This window comes from Seriola aureovittata, chromosome 6 (assembly GCF_021018895.1).
Source record: "Seriola aureovittata isolate HTS-2021-v1 ecotype China chromosome 6, ASM2101889v1, whole genome shotgun sequence".
Lineage (NCBI taxonomy): Eukaryota > Metazoa > Chordata > Actinopteri > Carangiformes > Carangidae > Seriola > Seriola aureovittata.
In genome coordinates, this window is record NC_079369.1 from 16697182 (window position 1) to 16718030 (window position 20849).

Here is a 20849-nt window from a genome sequence, read left to right on the forward strand (position 1 = left end):
AAATTTGACAAGATTGCATGAACAAATGTTTGATGAGGGAAGCACGGCGAGGGAGTTTGTAGGAGATAAGGTGCGAGAGCACAGAAGAAATCACAACTTCGTTCTATTTTGAGATGCTTTATGCTCCTCGCTCCGCTAGAGCTGCACGAGGTGGAGATGCAATGTCCCGCTGGTGTTATATGTGCTGTGCCACACTTTGAGAGTTGCATGTCTCTCGTGTCCACTTCCACTCCCTTGTTCGAGTCCAAGCTTTGTCTTTTTTAAACCACAAAGAAGTTAATTTAAATGGATCTATCCCAGTTATTTAATTAATAATTTCACTGCACTGTCCCTGCATAGGGGAGTAAAATGTCTTTTTTTTAATTTTTTGTTGACCGGGAAGTCAGCTTTAAGCCTGATAACATAAGCATTTAAAGACAACAGACCTCTGAATCCAAATGAACCCTCTTTGATATCCTATCTCCAGAAACAGCATGCATGTGCATGTGTGCACACACAGAACAAACTCCACCCTTGTCACCAGCATGCGTCTCTTTCCTACAGTTCCCTTTTGTCTTTTTTTGAAAGTGACTGCACTCTCCGTGTTTTGCATAATTGTGCTCCTGCTTGCCTGTGGATCACCAGAGCGCGAGTGGCCATTGGCACTTTTTTTGTTTTTTTTTGCTTTTATCAGGAAAAGAGGAAGGACACAAGGAATGAAATAAATGCTGAAAATTATCTTTCACAAGCACAATGAAAAGCAGAGCCCCAGTCTGTTCACAGAATGGACGTTTACTGATAAAGACTTGCCCAGTGGAAAAAAAAAAAAAAAAAAAAGCCAATTTACAATGTCTCTCACAAAATGGCCATACTGTGCTTATGAGGCCAGACATACACGGGGCCTAATGGCATGTCTTCCCTGTCTCCAGCTATGAAGTCTAATCGCAAACACAACAATTGCAATAACTACCACAGACCGGTTTGTTTTCCTTGATTTCATTAGAAAACACAAGAAACAGTTCAAACAGGTGACTGCTTGTGTACTCTACTTTTACTTGATATTGCAGGTACAAATATGACCTCTGTAGCCACAGAAGAGACAATTTGACTTGACCAGTGATTGTTGTGTTAAATATTTCATCTGTCACATGCAAATTACTTTTATTTTATATCACCTTGCAAGTATTTGAGTGAATACTAATTTATTTTGCTCAAGAACACTTATAAAGGACACATGAAAGTTGAAGGACACTGTGTGAGCTGTTGTGAGGAGCGAACCTAAGACCAGAGAATGTCTTGGGACAGGACAGTCTCTCAATCCACTTAGTAAACTGCAGAAAGCACCGCCCCTGCTCAGTAATAATTCATGTTTTTCTGGGTCAGAGAAGAAAAGACTTTCTTCTTTCTGTCTTATTCCATGATATATCCAGAAGAAGAGGAAACAGTGGCTGCAAGTCAAGCCAAATAAAGTCATTGATAATAATGAAATCACTTCCATGTGGACCAATTAGTCTCCATCTAAGTCAAAGTGACCCTTCCTGCACACCAACGCTCACAACCTCCCATCTCCACTGCTGCCCACTCCTGGCTGTCTTGCAGCATGTTCACTGCCTTCATCCATTCAATAAAGAAGGCTGTAATGGGCGGTTGGTCTGGGACATTTGTCCCAGCCGTGACAGCTGCCCTGGTTAACAGCACTGCTTGCCGCAGGGTGGTCTGATGAGGAGCGTTGAGGTGCCAAGGTGCGATAACAAAGAAGACTGTCTGGGTACAGTTCAACAAATACATGCTTTTGAAGGCCAAATCGGATTCCGGGACAGGCATTCTTGCACAGAGGCTGTTTAGAGTGCTAATAATCTTCAGTATATTACAATTTCAACATTTTCTAACCAAAAATGTCCAAGCAATGTCCTACCTATTTAATGGTAGTAGAAACTCTGAAATGAAAACATTTCCCTGCATGTTTGCTGTAGCTGTAGACTAGCAGGAAATATCATATCAGACAATATCTATTTTTAGCAAAACATCAATATCAACAAACCTACATATAAATTTAATTTGAGTTTTAGTCTAGGTTGTTGGGGAATGAATGAAGTAGAGAAGGAAGGAAGAGTGCATGGACGGGGGAAATCAGAAATTGAGATATGGAAAAAAAAGAAAAAAAGAAAGTGTTGGAAATTGAGTATCATTTATGAGAGGTGCAGTGAACAAAAGAGAGAGAGAGAGAGAGAGAGAGAGAGAGAGAGAGAGAGAGAGAGGGGGAAAGAACAGAACAGTCAGAGAGGGTTGGGAGGAAGACTTAAAGAGACAGACAAGCACAGAAAAACAGAAGGACAGATGAGGGGATAAAAGAAAAGCGAGGAGGGGCTGGCATGGATGATTAATTTCAGAAAGTGCCTGAAGCTGTGGTCTACCCACCCCAGTCGCTGCTTTGTAGCAGATTTGCCGTGTGTGTGCCCCTCCACCCCCCCGGTCCTATTTGTGTAATTCAATTAGTGTGCTCCAGCGGGCCTTGATTGATTTGTTTAGGCGATCAACAAAATGGCTGGCCAAGTCTCCCTCTTTCTTTCCCCTCCCCTCCTGCTCCTTCCGCAGCCCACTCAGGCATGCCGGTGGCACACTGTTCTTTTCATCATTTTATCTCTTGTTTTCAGCTCATGTCTCTCATTTGTCCCTCATTTCTCATCTCCTCTCCTGTCGTTCTCCCTCCATCCTCTCGTCCCAATGCCGCTCACTAAAGCTCTACTACAGTGTAATTAAAAGCACCTCGCTGTATAAGTGGATACACACTCATAATAATAGCCTTTCCAGTACATGAACTGAACTCACTGAAGTGCACAAAAGAGTGCAGGATACAATACCTCTAGTGTTTCAGCACACTTACTATTATGATTCAGGAGGATTTGTTGTAAAAAGCATCTTTGCTAGTACATTAATACTTTACTAAAATTACGTAGATTTTTAGGGATGCATTGTGCTATTGAGAGTGGTTGTCAGGCCACATCTGTCCTTGCTGAAAAAGTTAAAAAAACAAAAAAAAAAAACAAAACAGCAGCAAGCAAACTGGAAGTAATACATTTCACACTGTGCGTAACATGTTATCAATATCCAAAACCCGGTAGAATCCCACCGCACTTGCTGGTGCTTTTCCAAGTTTTGAAAACACTGTTTCAAAAAAATACAATTCTCCAGTTGCTGTTGTATTGTGGAAACATCAGTTCCAACACCTTTTGCAACCACAGAGGGCGACACAATGTGGGAGTGTACGGATTTCAGTTGAGAACCCGCGGTTCTCATAATCCCACAACCAAGAAGAGAGCTAGTGTGACCAGTGTGTGTAGGCCTGGACTTGTAGTTATTTCTCTGTGTCTCTCCCTCTGTCCGCATCCTGGCTGTCACTCGCGCACACTCTGTCACCACCCCAAGGTCATTACACTGTGATCGCACCAGCATGGGGCCCCACGTGTGATGCCATTGTTGTCAGCGCCCATCTGGTGGCTTGTAACGCTCCCATGAAATCAGTAATGAAGCAGGTAGGGAGTCGAGCTACCTTTATACCTATCGCTTACCTCTAGGCCAACACCTGGGCGGCTTTGTATGGAAGCAAAATGAATGCAGATTTTACATTTTGAGAAGCCGTCTCTTACAAGGAGTGATGTACAATGACTCAGCAGAAGGACAACGATGTCTTCCCTAAGGCTTCAAAGAAAATAAAAAAACAACGCTCTATTATGTAAAGTGGAAGAGTCAGCTTAAAGTAGATGAAAGTTTGCATTAGGGTGATCATGAACCTATGCATACAAACTATTTGTTTCCTCCTCAGACACCTTGATCTCAATTACATTTTGCGCGCCTCTCCAGCTATGCAATTCCTTTTTCACTCTTCATAAGCGCCAAACAGTCCTGATAGCGACTCAGTGTTGGCATGTGCTAAAGTGGTCGGGAGAAATCGCCTTTTTCAGGCCGCTTATCTCATTATGCAAATGCAAAGTTCATAAGTCACGCCTGCTTTTGTTCGCCGGAATATGATTTATGAGACGTTCTTATTCAAAGAAAGGAGATGTGGGGAGGGCTGGATTTGGCTATCTTAGTCATGAGTGAGGGGCGTTAAGGGAATGAAGTTTAGTCTAAAAAACGTAAGATGTTCATGAATATGCTTGACAACATGCTACTGTTTAGAGATTTGCGAATGGTTGAGGATGGAGAACGGTAACATTACTGTAGGGGCTCTATTGTCAAAAGGGGTTCACCTCCTTTGCTGTATCAAACTGTGATTGTGAAAACGAAAAGCATTTATTACATCCCCTTGAATATGGGGAAATACATGACAAACTGAGATATTCACTTACCTGCTCAGCCTGTTGAATAAAAACATTTTTTGCAACAAACACACAGAATCACACTGAATCAACTGGAAGAGGACGCTTCAGCAACAAAGCCGGGTGGATAATTACAAGTGAAATTTAAATTGTCTGGGGAAATGAAAAAAAGGAAAAGAAAAGAAATCAGGCGAGAGGAAGAAATTATTTTAACAAAGCTTTTCTATAATTCATCAGAGTCACACTCCTTTACCACTGTCATTCCTGTCCCACCTTGATATCCTCCTGTTTATCCTCTGACATTATAAAAGCTGGTTATGCAGCAGTAATAGGAAGTGCAATGTCGCTGTTTTGAAAAAGCGGCCTTACTTAGGCAACGTGGCTATCGCTGTGGTTATGCACAGAGGGATGAGGAGGATATCAAAGCAGAGAAGGAGAGGGAAGAAAGGGGGATGCTAAGATTGTATTGAACAGTATTGAATAGCCTGGACTCATCAACAAATAAGGTCACCGCCACCTACCCCCATCGTCCCATCACCGATCGCCCACCCTTCAGCCCCATGTTCATGTCCAAAAAAACTTAAATGTCAGAGGCACAAAGCAAACAAACTTTCCTCCCTCCCTCCCTCCCTCCCTCCATTTCAACATTCTCAAACCGACCGTATCATAACCAATCGACAACAAAGCTTGAATTGCTCAGTGGTTTTTCTGACACTGATGATGTGGAGGAGATTGCAGGAAGGCACAAACACTGAATGCCCACAGGGGTGGAAGAACTGCACATTAATGATGACATGGGGCATGGGGGTGTGAAACACATATGTTCACGCGTACAGAGAGCACAGAACAGAAACACGGATGAAATATAAACGTTAGTAGAAATTAAAGAGGTTTGTCTTTTTTTCTTTTTAAAGAGGAAAAGCCCACTTGATATTCCCCAGATTTAGTCAGTTGGGTGGAGTTAGGAGCGGTTATGTCTGGTTATGTGTCAGTTAAAGTCTTGTTTTTTTTTTTTTCCCCTTCTTTGCTGTGATGGTTAAACGTCTTACCTCGAATCGGGGTACCCTCTGGAGGAGACACAAAAATGAAGACACAACATCAGTTTAGTTCAAGGTTAATGTTAGTAATAGTTAGAGGAGTTATTTGGGTTGGAACGTGGATCATTTGAATTAAATTATCAAACCATTTTGTAATCTCTTAGGAATTTTTTCATTAAGAAAACCAAAAACAAAATGAAAAGAAAAACAAGAAAAACAAACGAAAAAAAACAAAACAAAAAAAAAACAATACCTCTCATTGCTGGTATCACAAAGGGATGGGGAGGTTTATATGGCCGGCACACTGCATTGCCTTATCCTTCTCTTTTTTTCCCCACTTGCCTTAGACTTATTAAGAGAGGAAACAAAATGCTTCATCCGCAGAGCTGAAGAAGCTCGAGGTGTTCATGTGAGTTTTTATCTGGGCTGCACCCCGGGATGATAAGGCTGAGCGTGAGAGGTCTGACCTTAAGTTGACATGGATTGCTCCAGTGGCGTAAGCCCTTTCCCGGCCAATTGACCTTGAATAAGAAGTCAGTTAAACAGCTAGGGTGTCACTATTGTCCACCGGGTATCTGCATTAGTCTGGAACAAACTTGCTGAGGGAGGAATGGCATCTCCACTGAACTAGAATTTCGGGATGTACCTTCAGGCAGCCGCAAGTCAAACCAAGCAGACTGAAGTTCTTATTCATCCTACGAGTCGTAAACCTGCTTAACTGTAACAGATAGACTCTTCACCTCAAGCTTCACCCCCACCCCCCCGGTCATTTAGTCTCCTGTTTCGTTCCGTTGTTTCATTTCACTGAGAGTTGTATGTTTCTCTATTCTTTGTTTATTGTGTATTGGGTTACATGTCTGACTGCAAGCCAAATGTCCCATTAGGGCCAATAAAATATTGAGCTTATCCAGTAGGTGGCTGGTGGGCTTTTTAAATGTAGTACAAGTTGTTGCTGCAATGTAAAATGCATCCCTTATAAGCAGAGCTTAGGGTGTGGGTAGGGGTGCCTGCTTAACTTCAATCCCTTCTCTGCCAAGTATTAAACTGTCCTTCTGCTCTTGGCTTTTTTTTTTTTTTCCTCTCTCATTGTTTTCTAGCAGTTTCTCCAAACTCCTTTTTCTTTTCTTACTTTATCTGTTCCAAAATTCCTCTCTCTAACTTTTAGATTTCTTTGTCTGTCTTCAGTCTTCCATACTTCCTCCCTCTTGCCTTTCTTAGTCTCCCTCTCGAAATCTAAGGATGACTCATGGCAGCACCATGCCCTTGGCCATCCCTCGAGAGTGCCAGCAGGGCGGCGCCAACCCAGGAGAGGTGCCCTACTTAGCATACACAGCCTGCAGGCACAGAGCTGGGGGTCAATGGTATGCACTTCCCATTGAGCCTAACATTACAGGCCCGGCCCCGGTGTGTTTGTGTTTGTGTGTGTGTGTGTGTGTGTGTGTGTGTGTGTGCGTGCATTCATGCAAGTTGCATACAACATATGCCAGCCCTCCTACCAAATAGCAGAACCAAAAAAACAACAATACCTCTCCCAGTTAAAAAAATGATATAAAATCAAGAGAACCCGTGTGTCCTTAAGATGTAAAGTGGTGGCAGCAAATTTCCACATTCTATGCGGCACATTAAGGAGTGAGGGTGGCGAGGTAGTGGGGATGAAATTCTCAATGTCTGTGAGTCCGATTGTTGTTGTAGCTCTGCATACAGAGACATCCTTTGTGATACCAGCAGGCAGGAGGCAATCACTGAGTTTGAAGTTCTGCCTGGTTTACAATGCACCTAGGTGGGTTTAATTTCCTTTTTTAGGGTTGCTGTGCAGTGTGTTGCACCGTGTTTTGATAGGGCATTTCAACAAGTCAACAAGTTCGTGTTTATAAGTTTTAAGTGTAAATTTGTCGACATTAACCTTGCTGTACAATCCTGCTACAAATGTCAACATTATGTGATTAAACAGGAAATCAAAGTGTGTATAATTTTTGATGAAACATTTCAGAAAGATATCTAAAAAATGTAATTTATTATCGAGCATTTCTTACTTTGAAACTTTCTGTAGTCTATTGGCCAACCCTAAAATAATATCATCATTTGGTATCCATAAATAGTGTTCTATATGCATCCATTTACCACAGTGATAGTTTACAGTCATTGAAAAACCAGGCAAAACAACAGTGACATTTTAATCATTACTGCAATGATTTTGGAGACCACATAATCATACGTAATCACAAGACAAAAGACAATAGGGCTCTGGGAAGGTTATGTTGTTATAGAGTTAGAGTTTGATTAGAGGCTGCAGGAAGCTGGTTTATTTTGCTTTAGCTGAGATGAATTTTAGTTGGGGGTTGAGAGGTTACCAGTTAAAGGTTAGGTGAGGTTAAGGTCAACATTAGGTTAAGGTTAGGGTAAGGTTAAGGTTAAGGTTAAGGTTAATAAAGCAGGTTTGTAAAGGGGAAGGCCACCACGTGGTCTTATAAAGTACTGAGTGACAAAAGAAAGACTCAAAAAGAGAGGAGAGTAATAAGGAGGATGAGGGGTAATAGATAGAGGCGGTTCAGTTAAAAAAAAAAGAAGAAAAACAAAACACAACAAAATGGGGGCCAAAGGTCATTGGAACTTCTAACTTTTAATAATAAAGCAGCATGAAGAGATAAAATTAAAACTATCTATCCAGGCAGGCTGGGTCCACAGCAGCCAGACTGTATTCAATTACAATTGCAAATCCACCTGTGTTACAGACATGAAACCTCATGGCCATAAGCTCCCCCTCTAAGCTTTGGTCAGCCAGGGGTTGATCAGCTTAGGGTGACAATGACCTAAATATTCCACAACAGGCCGCGGACTTCCTCACATTATCAATGCAGCATTATGTGCTCCACAGAACATCCCAGCTGTTTTGTTAAACAACACTCCGAATATATTAAAAAATATTATTGAGGGATGTAGTCCGGCTAGAGGCAATCTGGCCAGAGATGTTGCACATCTGCGTGCGAGGTGGACAGGGTCGCGTGATTGGCCGAGTGTCAAAGTCTGACCACCCTCCAGAGGGCGTCTGGCTGACCTTCTCATCACCACAGTCTCCCATCTGGGATCCTGGTGGGGTCGCAGCAGGTCTCAAGGAAAACTTGGCTGTTGTTACCACATCTGCAGAGGTCCTAGCCACTCCCTGCAGAGCAGCTTTGATGCCAACAAATGTGAGCGTTTGAGAGCAACTGAACTCAGCATGATTCCGACTTGGAATGTGCATAAATCTGTATGAGTAAGGGAGCTATCCAGTGTCAGGCCATGATTTTAAACATTTACATTAAAAAAGGACCTGGATCTCCATGGATATGCGCTCCTCGCCATCCTCTCGCTGTCTCTATGGCCTCTGGTTAATCTGTTCTGGCTGACAAGGCCAGCGAGGGCCTGGGGTCTGCAGCCACAGGGACTAGGGGAGAAATGTCAGGCTCCCTCCACACCTCTAGAGGAGCTCCTCAGGGGACCCGGACGCAAATATCACTGCCCCGCCAGCACAGCATGGTCTGGCACATAAGGAGGCAGTCAGCCAGCTAGTTAGCTATCTTGCACCCCACCCCTCCCCTCTATTTTACCACCTATCTATGGGAGGGTACCCATCAGTCTCACAGTTAACCCCTGAGACTTAAGAGAGAGCCTAAAGCAAAAGAGCAAACAGGTAGCCCCCAGAAATTGTCAAAAGCAATCTGATCAACTGAGGAATTTGAAAAACTATCCCCTGAAATACAGCCTCAAGAACTTCTACCTCTGTTCTGTTTTTGGGGAGTGCATTTATCTTTGGGGGGGAAAAAAAGAGCAAATATTAAAACCTGGAGTCCCAAGATGGCTACTCGAAGCGCTGAGGACATGTGAAGATGGCAGCCTAGGGGGCTTGAGAGCGCAGGCCGCTTTCTCATCAGCATAAATCCCGCCTGGCTGCTGAATGAGCTTTCCAGCAGAAGGACTACAGAAAAAAAAGGCAAGCCCCGAAAGCTTACATTACCTTATGAGAGCCTTGGTATTGAAACAAGGGAAAGTAATTTCCTTTTTCTACCCTCCTATTTACACATATAGTTTGAACTGTAAGTAAAACATACCCAGCTGAAAGTGGCTGAGTATATTTTTGCAAGAAGTTCAAAAAGTCACAAGGCGTACAAAATGTGGCCAAATGTAACTATCAGTTGAGCCGTCGCCTTGTAGTACGGGCAATAGAGCCTGAGCTAGAGATCTGTAAGCCAGTGGGGATGTGGGCCAATTTAGCGAGAGAAGGAAATGTTCTCCTGAGAAAATATGAGGGTCGACCCAGCCAAGTGTGGGATTGGAGGGTTTAGCCATACAGTGGTCCTGCAGAGGCCCTCACCTGGAAAGAACTCAAGATTCTTTCAGACCCTATCAGAACTTGCGGCACTTTCCAAAGGTATTTTTGGACAGCGAGGCTGTTATTGTGAAAACTGAGGTTCAATAGTTAACATCTGAGTATTAAAAAAAAAAAAAAAAAGAAGACAGTCATGTAAATTGCTAGAACAAAGTGTTTGCTGTATATCTCACCAAGAATCCTAAAATACTGTAGGCTATGACTGCACAGGGATAATTGTCTTGGATTCAAACAGAGTCCAATTATTTCCTCAAAGCCTTGCAACACAGCAGCAGAGAAAGAACTAGATGTGACAGGGGGCATCAGCAGTGTAAAGTCTGAATAAGATGGTCAGGGAAAAGTAAATAAGACAACAGCTTCTTCCAAGGTACTTAGAATCCCAAACAGTCCCGCAAACTTGCTAAAATAGTGCAGGAAAGGTGGTTGAACTGAGCAGTTCTTAAATCTTACAAGCAGCATTAATGTGGAGTAGGATGTTGCCTCGAAAGACCTGCTCAGCAAGTCTTCAGCATATAAATAAAAACTGCTGCTTAAAAGTGGACAATGATGCCTAAACACCTCCCTGCTGCTTGTCCTTGAGTTGCCTTTCTGGTATAAGTTCCAGTGTGGTGGGAGGGGTGGGGTGGGGGTTGGGGGGAGATGATAAAGTTGGCATAAGAAGGAGGATGGGCGAAACAAAAGTAAAAGTTAAGGATGAATAGAAACTGAATATAAATAACGTGACAAAGGAGGACGAGTGTAAGGGGAGAGCAGGGGATGCATGCATTTTGGAAAAAAGTTTAAATATGCCACCTGCTTCAAGGAGAGTGGGTGGACTTGCTGGGCTTTGTAAGACACTTACCAAAGGTTTCTGAAAATGACAAAGCAAAAAAAAAAGAAAAAAAAAGTAAAAGTAAATATAAAAAGGGGAAGAACAACATAGTTCATTTTAGGTTGAGGCTGAAAGTGACTGCCACCCTAGAATTAAAGGAACTGTGGTTTAGCTGGGTCTTGTGTCCCACCTCAGTATTTTAGCAGTTTTCATTACCATGAGATATCATAGGAATAAAGAAGTCTCAAATGCTATATAATAGCTTCTCGCTTAACAACAAGTTCTATTAAAAAATTTAAAAATCTAATTAGAGTCTTTTTATTTTTGGAAAAATCATATTAACCCATTTTGGTGTCTGTAAAATATCCCAGATATGGTCTTGTTTGTCAGTTGTATTTCATTTATTGGTTTATTTTGCTGTTATTTTGGTTTTAACTGGTGTTAGGGGTCAACAGCCAAATGACACGTGTTGAAGACTCCACAATGTGCACTGAGACACATTGGAGTTTCAGACACAAATATAGACAAAACACAGAGAGAGGGGGAGGGAGAGGGAGAGGGAGGGAGAGAGAGAGAGAGAGAGAGAGAGAGAGAGAGAGAGAGACACCACAAAACAGCAGTCTGTTTCAGTTGGACAGGACACACAGAGACAATTGAAGACATCATGAAACAGATAAAGACAGATGATGCAGAGGTTAGAAAACAGGCAGGAATTTGAATTGTCTTTGTTCATTATCAACAGAGGCTCAAAACTCACAATACCATGTTGACAATTAACTATATATTTTTTTACAGTTAACTGGATTTTAGGAGTAGAGCTGGCCCTCCACATGACTATAAATAACCTGAGAAATTACCGGCGGAGAACACAAGCCTACCAGCTGTAGCCAAATGTAGCAGAAAGGGTCTGGTAGAATTGGGTTACAAATCATTTGATAAACACAAACACCAAAATCCCTTAGATTTATTTACTGTTCTAAACATCTCAAATGTCTTTAATAGCCTTCATCATTCTTTTTGAATGTTTGAACATGGTTAGGCTTAAATGGAAAAGTATCTGTTGGAGCTGCATCATACCACAATACTATCCATATACTGCTATTGCCACCTACAACTAGATAACAGAACACCTGATACCATGGTTGTGTCTGTGAAGAGGCATCTCAGATGCTTATCTCCATGACATGATAAACTGATAACTGTAATGATACAGTATACTTGCCAATGTTATATTTCAGTTGCTGAATGTAAAATATCTTACATTTTCTCTTTGGCATGGTGTCAGACTACTTGATATTAGTATGATTACTCTTGTACCGTAAAATTGTATTGTGACATTATCATGAATCTGAATGCCTGTCATGTCTCAGGAGGTGCTGTGAATTTGAATACTTCAAGGTACCCTGTGGTTAATGCATATGAATGTAAAGAACTTTTGTTTGTTTACAAGAAAGAAACACACAGGGCACCTTTAAGGTTAACCTGCTAAATTACTTAGTTGAAGGCAGGCTGTGCAAGAAAATGACCAAAAAGGCAGAAAATATGAATGTTAACCTAAGAGTCCCTTGTGGAGGCTCTTGATCCTCAAACTTAAATCAAAAGCTGTGGCTAGTGGCTTTCACCAAAGCACCTCGGGACAATCTGACATACCCAGAAGAGATTCCCGGGCCGCGACAAACCAAGAAACACAGTTCACGGTAAGTTGTACAACATCCTCCTGGAGAGAGCAAACAGTCGTGTATTTTAACGGAAGCTTTTGGTCTGAAAATTTAAAAGTCAAAAGGTGTACCTCAAAACTGGAGTGCATCAATAAATTAAAGATGAAACATATCTAAAATTAAAAGCGTCTTAGAGGAATGTGCACTTGTTGTGTTTGGTAAGGCATGAATAATGAGATGACAAATTGATTTTTTTGAGTGTACAGCTCATGAGGGCCACAACTGGGGCAGGAACTCAATGGCAACAGACTCTTTATTTAGTGGCGTCTACCCTGATTTACGTTTGCAGCAACAAATCAAATAGGAGTCATTGGATTTTTCAAATGGTGACAAATCATCGACCTAAAATATCTACCCCTTATTGCCCGGGGCCACTCCAGGGCCTGCACTTAATTAGCTATATAATTAGACTTTGCTTTACTAGGCCTCTCAGTGGGGTTTAATCAATGGGAACAAGACAACATATCCACCACTGAGTTGTGTCAGTAGAATGTGGACTTTGCACTCATTGTCTACTATGACACGCTTCTGGGATGTTGTGAATCACTTGTCCTCATTCAGTAATGTCACAATGTCACGCTCTTAAGCGTAATGTGTTGTTGTTTCTTTTGGATGATGATCTATGATTATAATGACTCAGAGCTGAATGGTGTGATGCTTGACTTTATATTATCGTTTGCTTCTCATCTTGCAATTTACGAAGTGTAATTTTCTTTGCACTCATTTGACTTTTAAATCCTATATATGTAATTGTTTGGATTCACGTTGTCTCTGTACTATACTTTGGCTTATTTTCATGTTTTTAATTCAAGGGAAGGATTGCATGCTCCTTTATGGATTGGATGAATTCTCAGGTCTTTTGGTCTGATGCAACCCTATTCAGATCATCTAAATGTCATTAATCTAAAAGCAAAACATGATTTTCAGTTCCTAAAAAAAAAAAGATTTACATTAGGACAAAGTTACAGACAGTGATGTGTTTATGACTAAACAACTGTATGTGTTCCCACACTGATGATATGAATCTGCTGGAAGATTCAGAAAATGTTCTCAATCACATGACTGAACAACTTGGGAAAAGGAAAGACATTAATTGCAAAGTATAGAACCATTTGAATTACTTTTAGAAATGTCCCGGCAAAGCAAACACATGCTGAAGTTAGCATGAAGGAAAAAGGCAGCAACATCATTTTTTTTTTTTTTCAGCTTTTCTTACCTGAGCGTAGCTGTTTGATTCGCCCGTTACTTGCACTGGGGTCAATGGGCAGGAAGTCTTTGTACCAGGTGATTTCTGGGTCAGGGTTGCCACTGGCGGCACAGAGCATGGTGGCTGTCCGAGTGCGCTCCACCACTTTCAACTGAGGGCCCATGTCAATGTTGGGGAAGCCTGGTGGGAGTAGGTCCTCTGTGAAAACAACAGGAAAACAGGACATCAGTGCTTTGACTAGAAAAACCAAAGAAATGTTGTTACTTTTAATCCTTATGCATAAATCCCCATTAAGAGACACAGCACAATAGTGATTTAAATGAAATAAGACACAACAAAGTATCTTTTTGACATCTTTCTGTAGTTGTGGCCGTCATATTAAATATGTACACGTGACATTTCAGAACAATTGCTAACTGTGTGCTGTGTGATTTCCTCCTGAGTAGCAGGTGTGCTGCAGAAATAAAATTAAGATCGTAGCAATAGAGTAAGATACCCCTGTAACTGCCTTTCTGAAATTAAATGGGGACTTGTTCATTCTACATATGAAATACGCAAAAACGGCTATTTCTAATTATAATATTAATTAGAACATCAACATAAAGGGAACATTTAATAGTGGCTTGTAAGAGTTAAATATGTAATAAATCAACAACAAAATTAATGTCACAAGGTAACTGGTTGCTCTAACGTAGTATGATGTGTAATGATGTGTGCATAAAATAATTTTCCATGAATTAGTACATGGGTTAATACATTGGGAAAGCACCCACATTACCATAAACCATGAAATCATATAATCTCATTCCAAAAAGTGTCAAATTAAAAAAAAACAAAAAAAGGGTTGATCACTGAGCTGTAAAATGTATCTGTATTTGACAATTTGCTTTATCACAGCAGGTTTTCTAACCCAATTTAACCTTGACCACTGAGACAAATGCACGTTGTGAATGAGATATATTATAGTCAGCCATGTACAGTAGACAGATAAATGAATAGACCGATTGAGGAAATAAGGCTTGTATAAACATATAAACTGCATTTCATTAAGAATCTCGCTCTCCCATGAGCCTGCGATGAGGCATTGGAGAGGTTTAAGAACAAAGAGCAATGAAACCATGCAGGAAGCTCTCTTCCACTTCTTCTCTCTCAGATAATGAGATGACTTTCTAATGGCTAATGGCTTTTCTAATTGTTAGAAAAACCATCCCACAACCAGATGCTCACAGACTAGACTGCATTCTCACTATCGGCTCCCACACATTAAGAATCATGTGTCTTGTTTAAATGCCCTTATGGAGGACACCGTCTCCACCTGCATGTATTTTGGTTATAACAAGTGGTAAATAAATGGCTTTAAATGAAAATAAAAGACCGGCAGTGGAGGCGATGGAGTGAAAAGTAATACCAGGAAAAAAGACTTGTGAACCTGGTGTTTTCTCTGTGTAGTTTCTGCATGTTCAGTGACACTGAAATCAATCTGAGGTTACATAGAGCTCTGCAAAACCACAACTTGGTTCAGACGCACAATAACCACTGCCAGGGCAGGATTGAATTCAGATTTCTCTTTTGCATTAAAGGTGCAAGACTTTTGCGTAAGCCTCTGTGATTGTCATTATACTAATTCAAGAACCATGACACTAGCTAGTACTTGGATCCTTGCAACTAATAATCACGCATGATTGCACAGTCATTACACTATTAAAAGATGACAGTGTGCTCTATGGTCATTGTTCTCCTTCTGCAGACTCCCTGTTCTCTTGGGGGCAATTAGTCCCATGGGTCAAACTGCCTGACCTCTACCCCGACTGGAGCCAGAATAGTGACTCAATCTCAGATGACGAGAGCCGAGGGGGAAGTACCCTGAGCTGTAATATGCATCAGAAGCTCAAGGCCACATTGCAACTCGGAGAAGATTGACTGACTAAGATGCTGGCCGGTGGCAAAAGAGAGGTCACTGTTCATCTGGAGAGCCAGTGACCTCATGTCCACTCTGCAGACATCACGGTGGTGTCATAGAGAGCCAGGGAACACTAAATTAAGGGAAATTAGGACAGTAAGTTGTTTTAGCTTCACTCTAAAAGCAGAGTTGGTCTGTCTGCCCGAGAGCTATTCCAGATTACATTTTCCACTTGACACAAACAATGATGTGTTAAATGATTATTTCAGAATTTTCTATTTTTGGTCCAAGTTATGTCACACAGGGGGGAAAAAACAACCCAAAATGTCAGGATGATGATTATTATTGATGAATGTAATGGCATTACTCTTTAGTCACCAGGAAAAATAAAGAAAACAAAACAGCAAACTTTGTGTTGTTTAATGTGCTTAGATTGTGTGGAGAAGAGAGGGTCACATTTTGAAATATTGAATATTGAAAATAAAAGACAAACACGAGAACAGAAGGAAGAAGCAGAGGGTCTCTAAACTAAGTCCAGACAGGTTACCTCTAACTAAGGCTGACATCAGCAGAGCACGATGAATATTTCAATGCCAGGTTCAAAGAAGTACAGGCATTTACACAGTTTTGGACTCCGTGCTGTATCTTCTCCATAGATTATTAATGATCACCCCTGTATAATCTCTTTATACCAATTTCCCCCGCAGCTCAGAAATGGCGAGCCCACACTTCACTTTAGAAACGTCAGGACAAGGCAGAGCAATATGTTCTCGCAAACTCCCTCTTCTGTGTGTCACCAATGATCTTTGTATAATGCCCTAAAAGGCGCTGCACTCTCGTAGCTCTCTAGCTAGCTCAGTCGGTCGGAGAAGGATATCTGCAAAGGGTAGGTCTGGCCCGCTCTCCGAGTGTTACATCTGATGTATTTGATGTTGCTGAGGCCTATCTGTGCGTCGCATCACATCAGCTCCGCCTTCATGGTATGTAAACAGCAGACAGAGGCCTATACAGACTACAGTAATGAAGCTGAAAACATACACGAAGTAAGTGGATTTGAGACTAATGAAATTAGGCAAGTGACAGAGGGAATCTGCCTGAAGGAGCAAGAGAGGCCAGGAAAAAGGTGGGTGAATAAACAAACCAACCAAAACAGCAGTAAACAAGAAGAAGGGATGGTGGATTCACAGAAAGATTATGCTATCATTACAGCTGCTCTGACCTGATACTGTACAGGCAGCCTATTCCTGAATAAACGGCATGTATGCTGGTTACTTACTTCCCTAGGAACAGAGTCTGATACCATCTTTCCCCCTGAAGCTTACAGGCTCTGTCGATAAAGGCGGCCATGCAAAAATAAATAGATCACTCATCGAGGGAGTGTTACTTCAGGGTTAGCCAGCCTGACTGTGAAGGGGAGAAGGCAACCAATGACACGGGCTGATAGTATCCTAGAATTGCCAAAGGGCCAGTCCCCCATAATGGCGCAGCAATTGCATTTCTATGATGTGTACTGGGGGTTCTCTGTGATGACAAATCTTCACAGGCCAAACAGAATTGACGCATGTGCACTCTTGGTCAATGACAACGCCGCTATTTATTTTGCCAAGAGCAGCCTTTGTCACTTAAGCCAACAATCATCCTACTACAGAGCCATGAGACACATGCTACAGTTACATGCTGCATTGTGAGAATTTTCACTTGTGATCTTTTGTTTTTTGTTTCAAACAAATTCATTCACATTTAATCACAGTGTAAACGCTAAAGCTAAAAATATGAACAAATAATAAAAATCTATCTTCCAATTTTCAAGGATAAGCCTCACAATTAGGTAAACCGACGTTTATTTCCTGTTTTAATCCAGCAGTCATCATTGTTTGTCTTAACCATGGCCATTCTACAACCATAACTTTGTGTTTATTGCTGTAACAATGACGACATAGGTCCTCCATCCTTAAAAAAGTACTTATTTTAACCCAAACCAAGACCTTTTCCTAAACTAAACCAAGAAGTTTGTGTATCTAAACCTAACCGAACTGTGACCGTTCCATAATGTGGTTGCTTTTGTAACTATGACGACGATGGCCTAATTTGCCTGCCACCGAAGGGGTGCTATTTCAGGAGCCGCTTCAATGGATCGTATCAGAAGGTCGGGACAAATGGTGACCTATATGGTTGTTTGGGTTGAAGGGACTTGTTGGCATATGCTGATGGCTGACATCAGCTCAGCCTGGTCCTCTCCACCGCTGTAGTGTAAAGCATTTAGGCAGCAGTGACAAAGGCCTTAAAAACCATGCTGTTGTTGAAAAAAAAAAAAAGCCAAAAATGAACCTGTTTTTCAACAATGGAGAATGCATTTTTTTTCACAAGATGATATTTCCATACTTACTCAGTAAATAGCAGACTTTCAAGTCATGCAAGAGAAAGAATAGTAACCCAGAGTTACTGTGATGACAAACAGTACATGTCCAATCCATGCAACAGCTGGCTTGATCAGCATGACTCAAAAGCTCAGCCTCCTACAGGCCTCTACAGTTATCTAAATTTTGATTTTGGTCATTCTCTTTTTTTTTTTTTTTTTTTTGGTTGGCTTGAGTGCCATCATTATCCATAATTGTCTTTAATTATGCTCCACCATTTAATATCATTACACAAGTGACAGGTGCAAAGCCTTTAATCAGCCTCTGGTCAGCTTAGCCATCGCCCGGCTGTTAATCTGCCGACTCATGTCTGCTGTTGCATTCCGCTTTCTATCATGCTAAGTGTGGCCCTCTTAAAAGGTCCGTCCTTTAGACTCATTTAACTCTCCTGCCTAATCCCATTTCCAGTGATTCACTCTTACAAAACCATGTCTTTTTCAGCTAATCTAACTGGTATAGTCGTAACTGTACCAGAGTACAGCTACAGCTCTGTACAAACGGGCTTGGTGATCAAAATAAAGCATTTGCTGGGCACTTTCATAAAAAGAACATACAGTATTTATACTGAATGAGTGAGCTACATTAAATAAGTATAACCTTGAAACTGCTATGGCTATGCTATACCCACTATATAGCAGCATATTCACATAGTATTCACCATATGTTGCACATACAGTGTAATACTGTGATATCAGTTGTATGTTGCAGAACCATGAATTGCATGTGCAACCTATGCTCTAGTCAAAGAGCGCTTAACCCTCGCGATTGGCAGTTCTAATGCCTTTCTCTACCCACTGACCTACATCAAGAAGAAAACCTGTGACTTTCATAATGCTGATAGCATGCTTTACCCATTTAGCTATATAGTATGACACCGGTGTGTTGGTGTTACACTCTACCAAATAAGCTACGCAGCCAACTGAACCCAGGCAGTGTCAGTCCTGAGCACTGGTCAGGGTGTTCTACTGTGCGTGGATCTTTATATTTTTATACTGCACACATCATCCATTTTTATCTGGTGTCAAGATCTCTGACACACTGGCTTCAAAGCTGCTTATTCTGAGCCATCAATTATCTCACAGGGTGGAGAGAGCTACAGTCACAGGGAGTAAAGAGGGAAAGAGGTAAAAAACCTGACTGGCTGGGACTGCAGCAAATGCTGTGGGGTGCTTCACCGTCCCCCGCACCTATTACTCATATTATTATTTTCACTTACTGAAATGATTTAATTTCATCAGCAGCATAATCAGGTTTACTGATTACCCAGTGCCACAGCATAGAGACACAGGCTTTAAGCAGGTCTGTGCATTAATACCACAGAGGGACTGCGGGGAGAGAGGCAGGGTGAGAGAGAGCAAGGGAAAAGAGGAGCAAGCGAGAGGGAAAGGAAGACAGAAGTTAAGATTAGAGGCTAAACAGAAAGGGCATGAGAAACACAGTGGAAGACAATGAAGAATACAGATCCTCTCTTTCTCATAGATAAATGTGATTTGGATAAATAAATGTTCAATTGATGGGCATAGACATGCAATGCATTTGCACCTACACCACAGCCAGAACTGTTCACACCAAAGAAGCAAATACAGTATTTGACATTTTTACCAGTCTTGGAATTACATGTAAAAAGTTCTTTTCACCTCAGCGCAAAACACAGGAACCATAGTTCCCCCAGTTGTGCCAATAATCACAAATGTGAACCACATAGTTGAGTCTAAAAGGTTTTTATTCCAGTGACCATATAAGTTTGACTACCAAGAACAATGTAAATGTCTCCTAACTCAGAGTGCTTGCAAGACCATAAACTTGTATTCTCTATGTTGTGAAAGAGGTTAATCTGTTTCTTTTCTGCACTGTGAGGTAAAGCAGCTGAAAGCCACCAGCTACTGAAAAGAAACTGTGAAACCAGGTGTAAACTACATTCATACCAAACAGTGCACCAGCGTGTTCCACTTAGCAGCTTTCTTGTCTGTGGCTGAGGGTTGGAAATTTGTGATGATGGACAGACAAATGCACATCTGTCAACCAAACCAAAGGAAGTTGAAGACATTTCTGTACGTTTGCTGTCTTGCACATTTTTTGTAACATTCCCTGAATTCTATGACCAACAGGATGCCTTGTTGAATTGCCTGAGAAATATACAAAGGAAAAGAGAGGAACAGTGATCCAGGGGCAGAGAAGAATAGCAACACAGGGGAAATCTAATCACAGTGTCTCTGGGCCCAGCACCGATAGCCCTCTCCGGATAGCCATCTCAGCTGAATAATGGTTATTATACGGCCAGCACTCAACCTCTACCCCCCTGCTCAGCTCCCGGAAAGACGTCTGATGTCCCATTGGTATTCTCCACACCGAGCACATCTAGCCACCAAGGGCAACATTTACATCCGAATCTGCAAAAATACAACCTGAGAGAAACGGCCTGAAAGAGCAGATGAGAGAAAGGAAGAGGGGCAGAGGAAAAGAGTGACAAAGGAAGAAAGAGAGACACAGACAGATTGAAAAAGTGAGGGACATTGAAAGTAGCGCAGAAGTTTGCAGCATAGCTTATTGCCCTCCGGCAAACATTACCGCAGCATGCAGTGCAGGACTGCCAGGCTCTGCAAGAGCTTCTTCCCACAGGCCATCAGGCTCCTCAATTCCCTTTAAAATACACATTACACACACACACACACACACACTCACAGTACCAGACTGTCAGAACTCTCTCATACACAAAGAATGACTCAATAGATATATCCAGCTCTCATTATCTGCTGTTACACTGTGCAATAAATCAATAAGTCAATACTTCTATTATTTCAGCACTTGATTTCTACACTCCAGTGTTAGTGTTTACATACTGTCATACTGTGCAATAACCTGACTGTTACTCCTGTCTATTTGTCCGAAATTTGACATTGCGCACTATTTCCTCTGTCCTAGTTCCTCTCCCATATGTCGATCATTTGCACATTGAACTAGGAGGAGTGCAATTTTGCTCTGCTGTGCACTCCTTGTTGTTTGGTCTGAATGACAGTGAAGTTCACTCAAACTCTGAATTTTGACTTTGCACTGCAAAATTAGTTTGTTGGGTCAGCTTCCTGACCATATGAAGC

General features: G+C 41.6%; 1 protein-coding gene across 12 annotated transcripts in view; it reads right to left on the reverse strand.

Annotated features, from left to right (window-relative positions):
* The window catches only part of ptprsa (protein tyrosine phosphatase receptor type Sa), a 232879-nt gene that overhangs the window by 81438 nt on the left and 130592 nt on the right, over positions 1-20849 (reverse strand). For 6 of the 12 annotated variants that reach the window (XM_056377814.1, XM_056377810.1, XM_056377812.1 and 3 more), the window contains 2 exons: positions 13447-13635; positions 5348-5365 (listed from right to left, as the gene is read on the reverse strand). In XM_056377814.1, the coding sequence (XP_056233789.1) occupies positions 5348-5365; positions 13447-13635 (207 nt within the window). The remainder of the gene's footprint in view (positions 1-5347; positions 5366-13446; positions 13636-20849) is intronic. The other 6 variants (XM_056377819.1, XM_056377815.1, XM_056377818.1 and 3 more) reach the window with 1 other exon arrangement.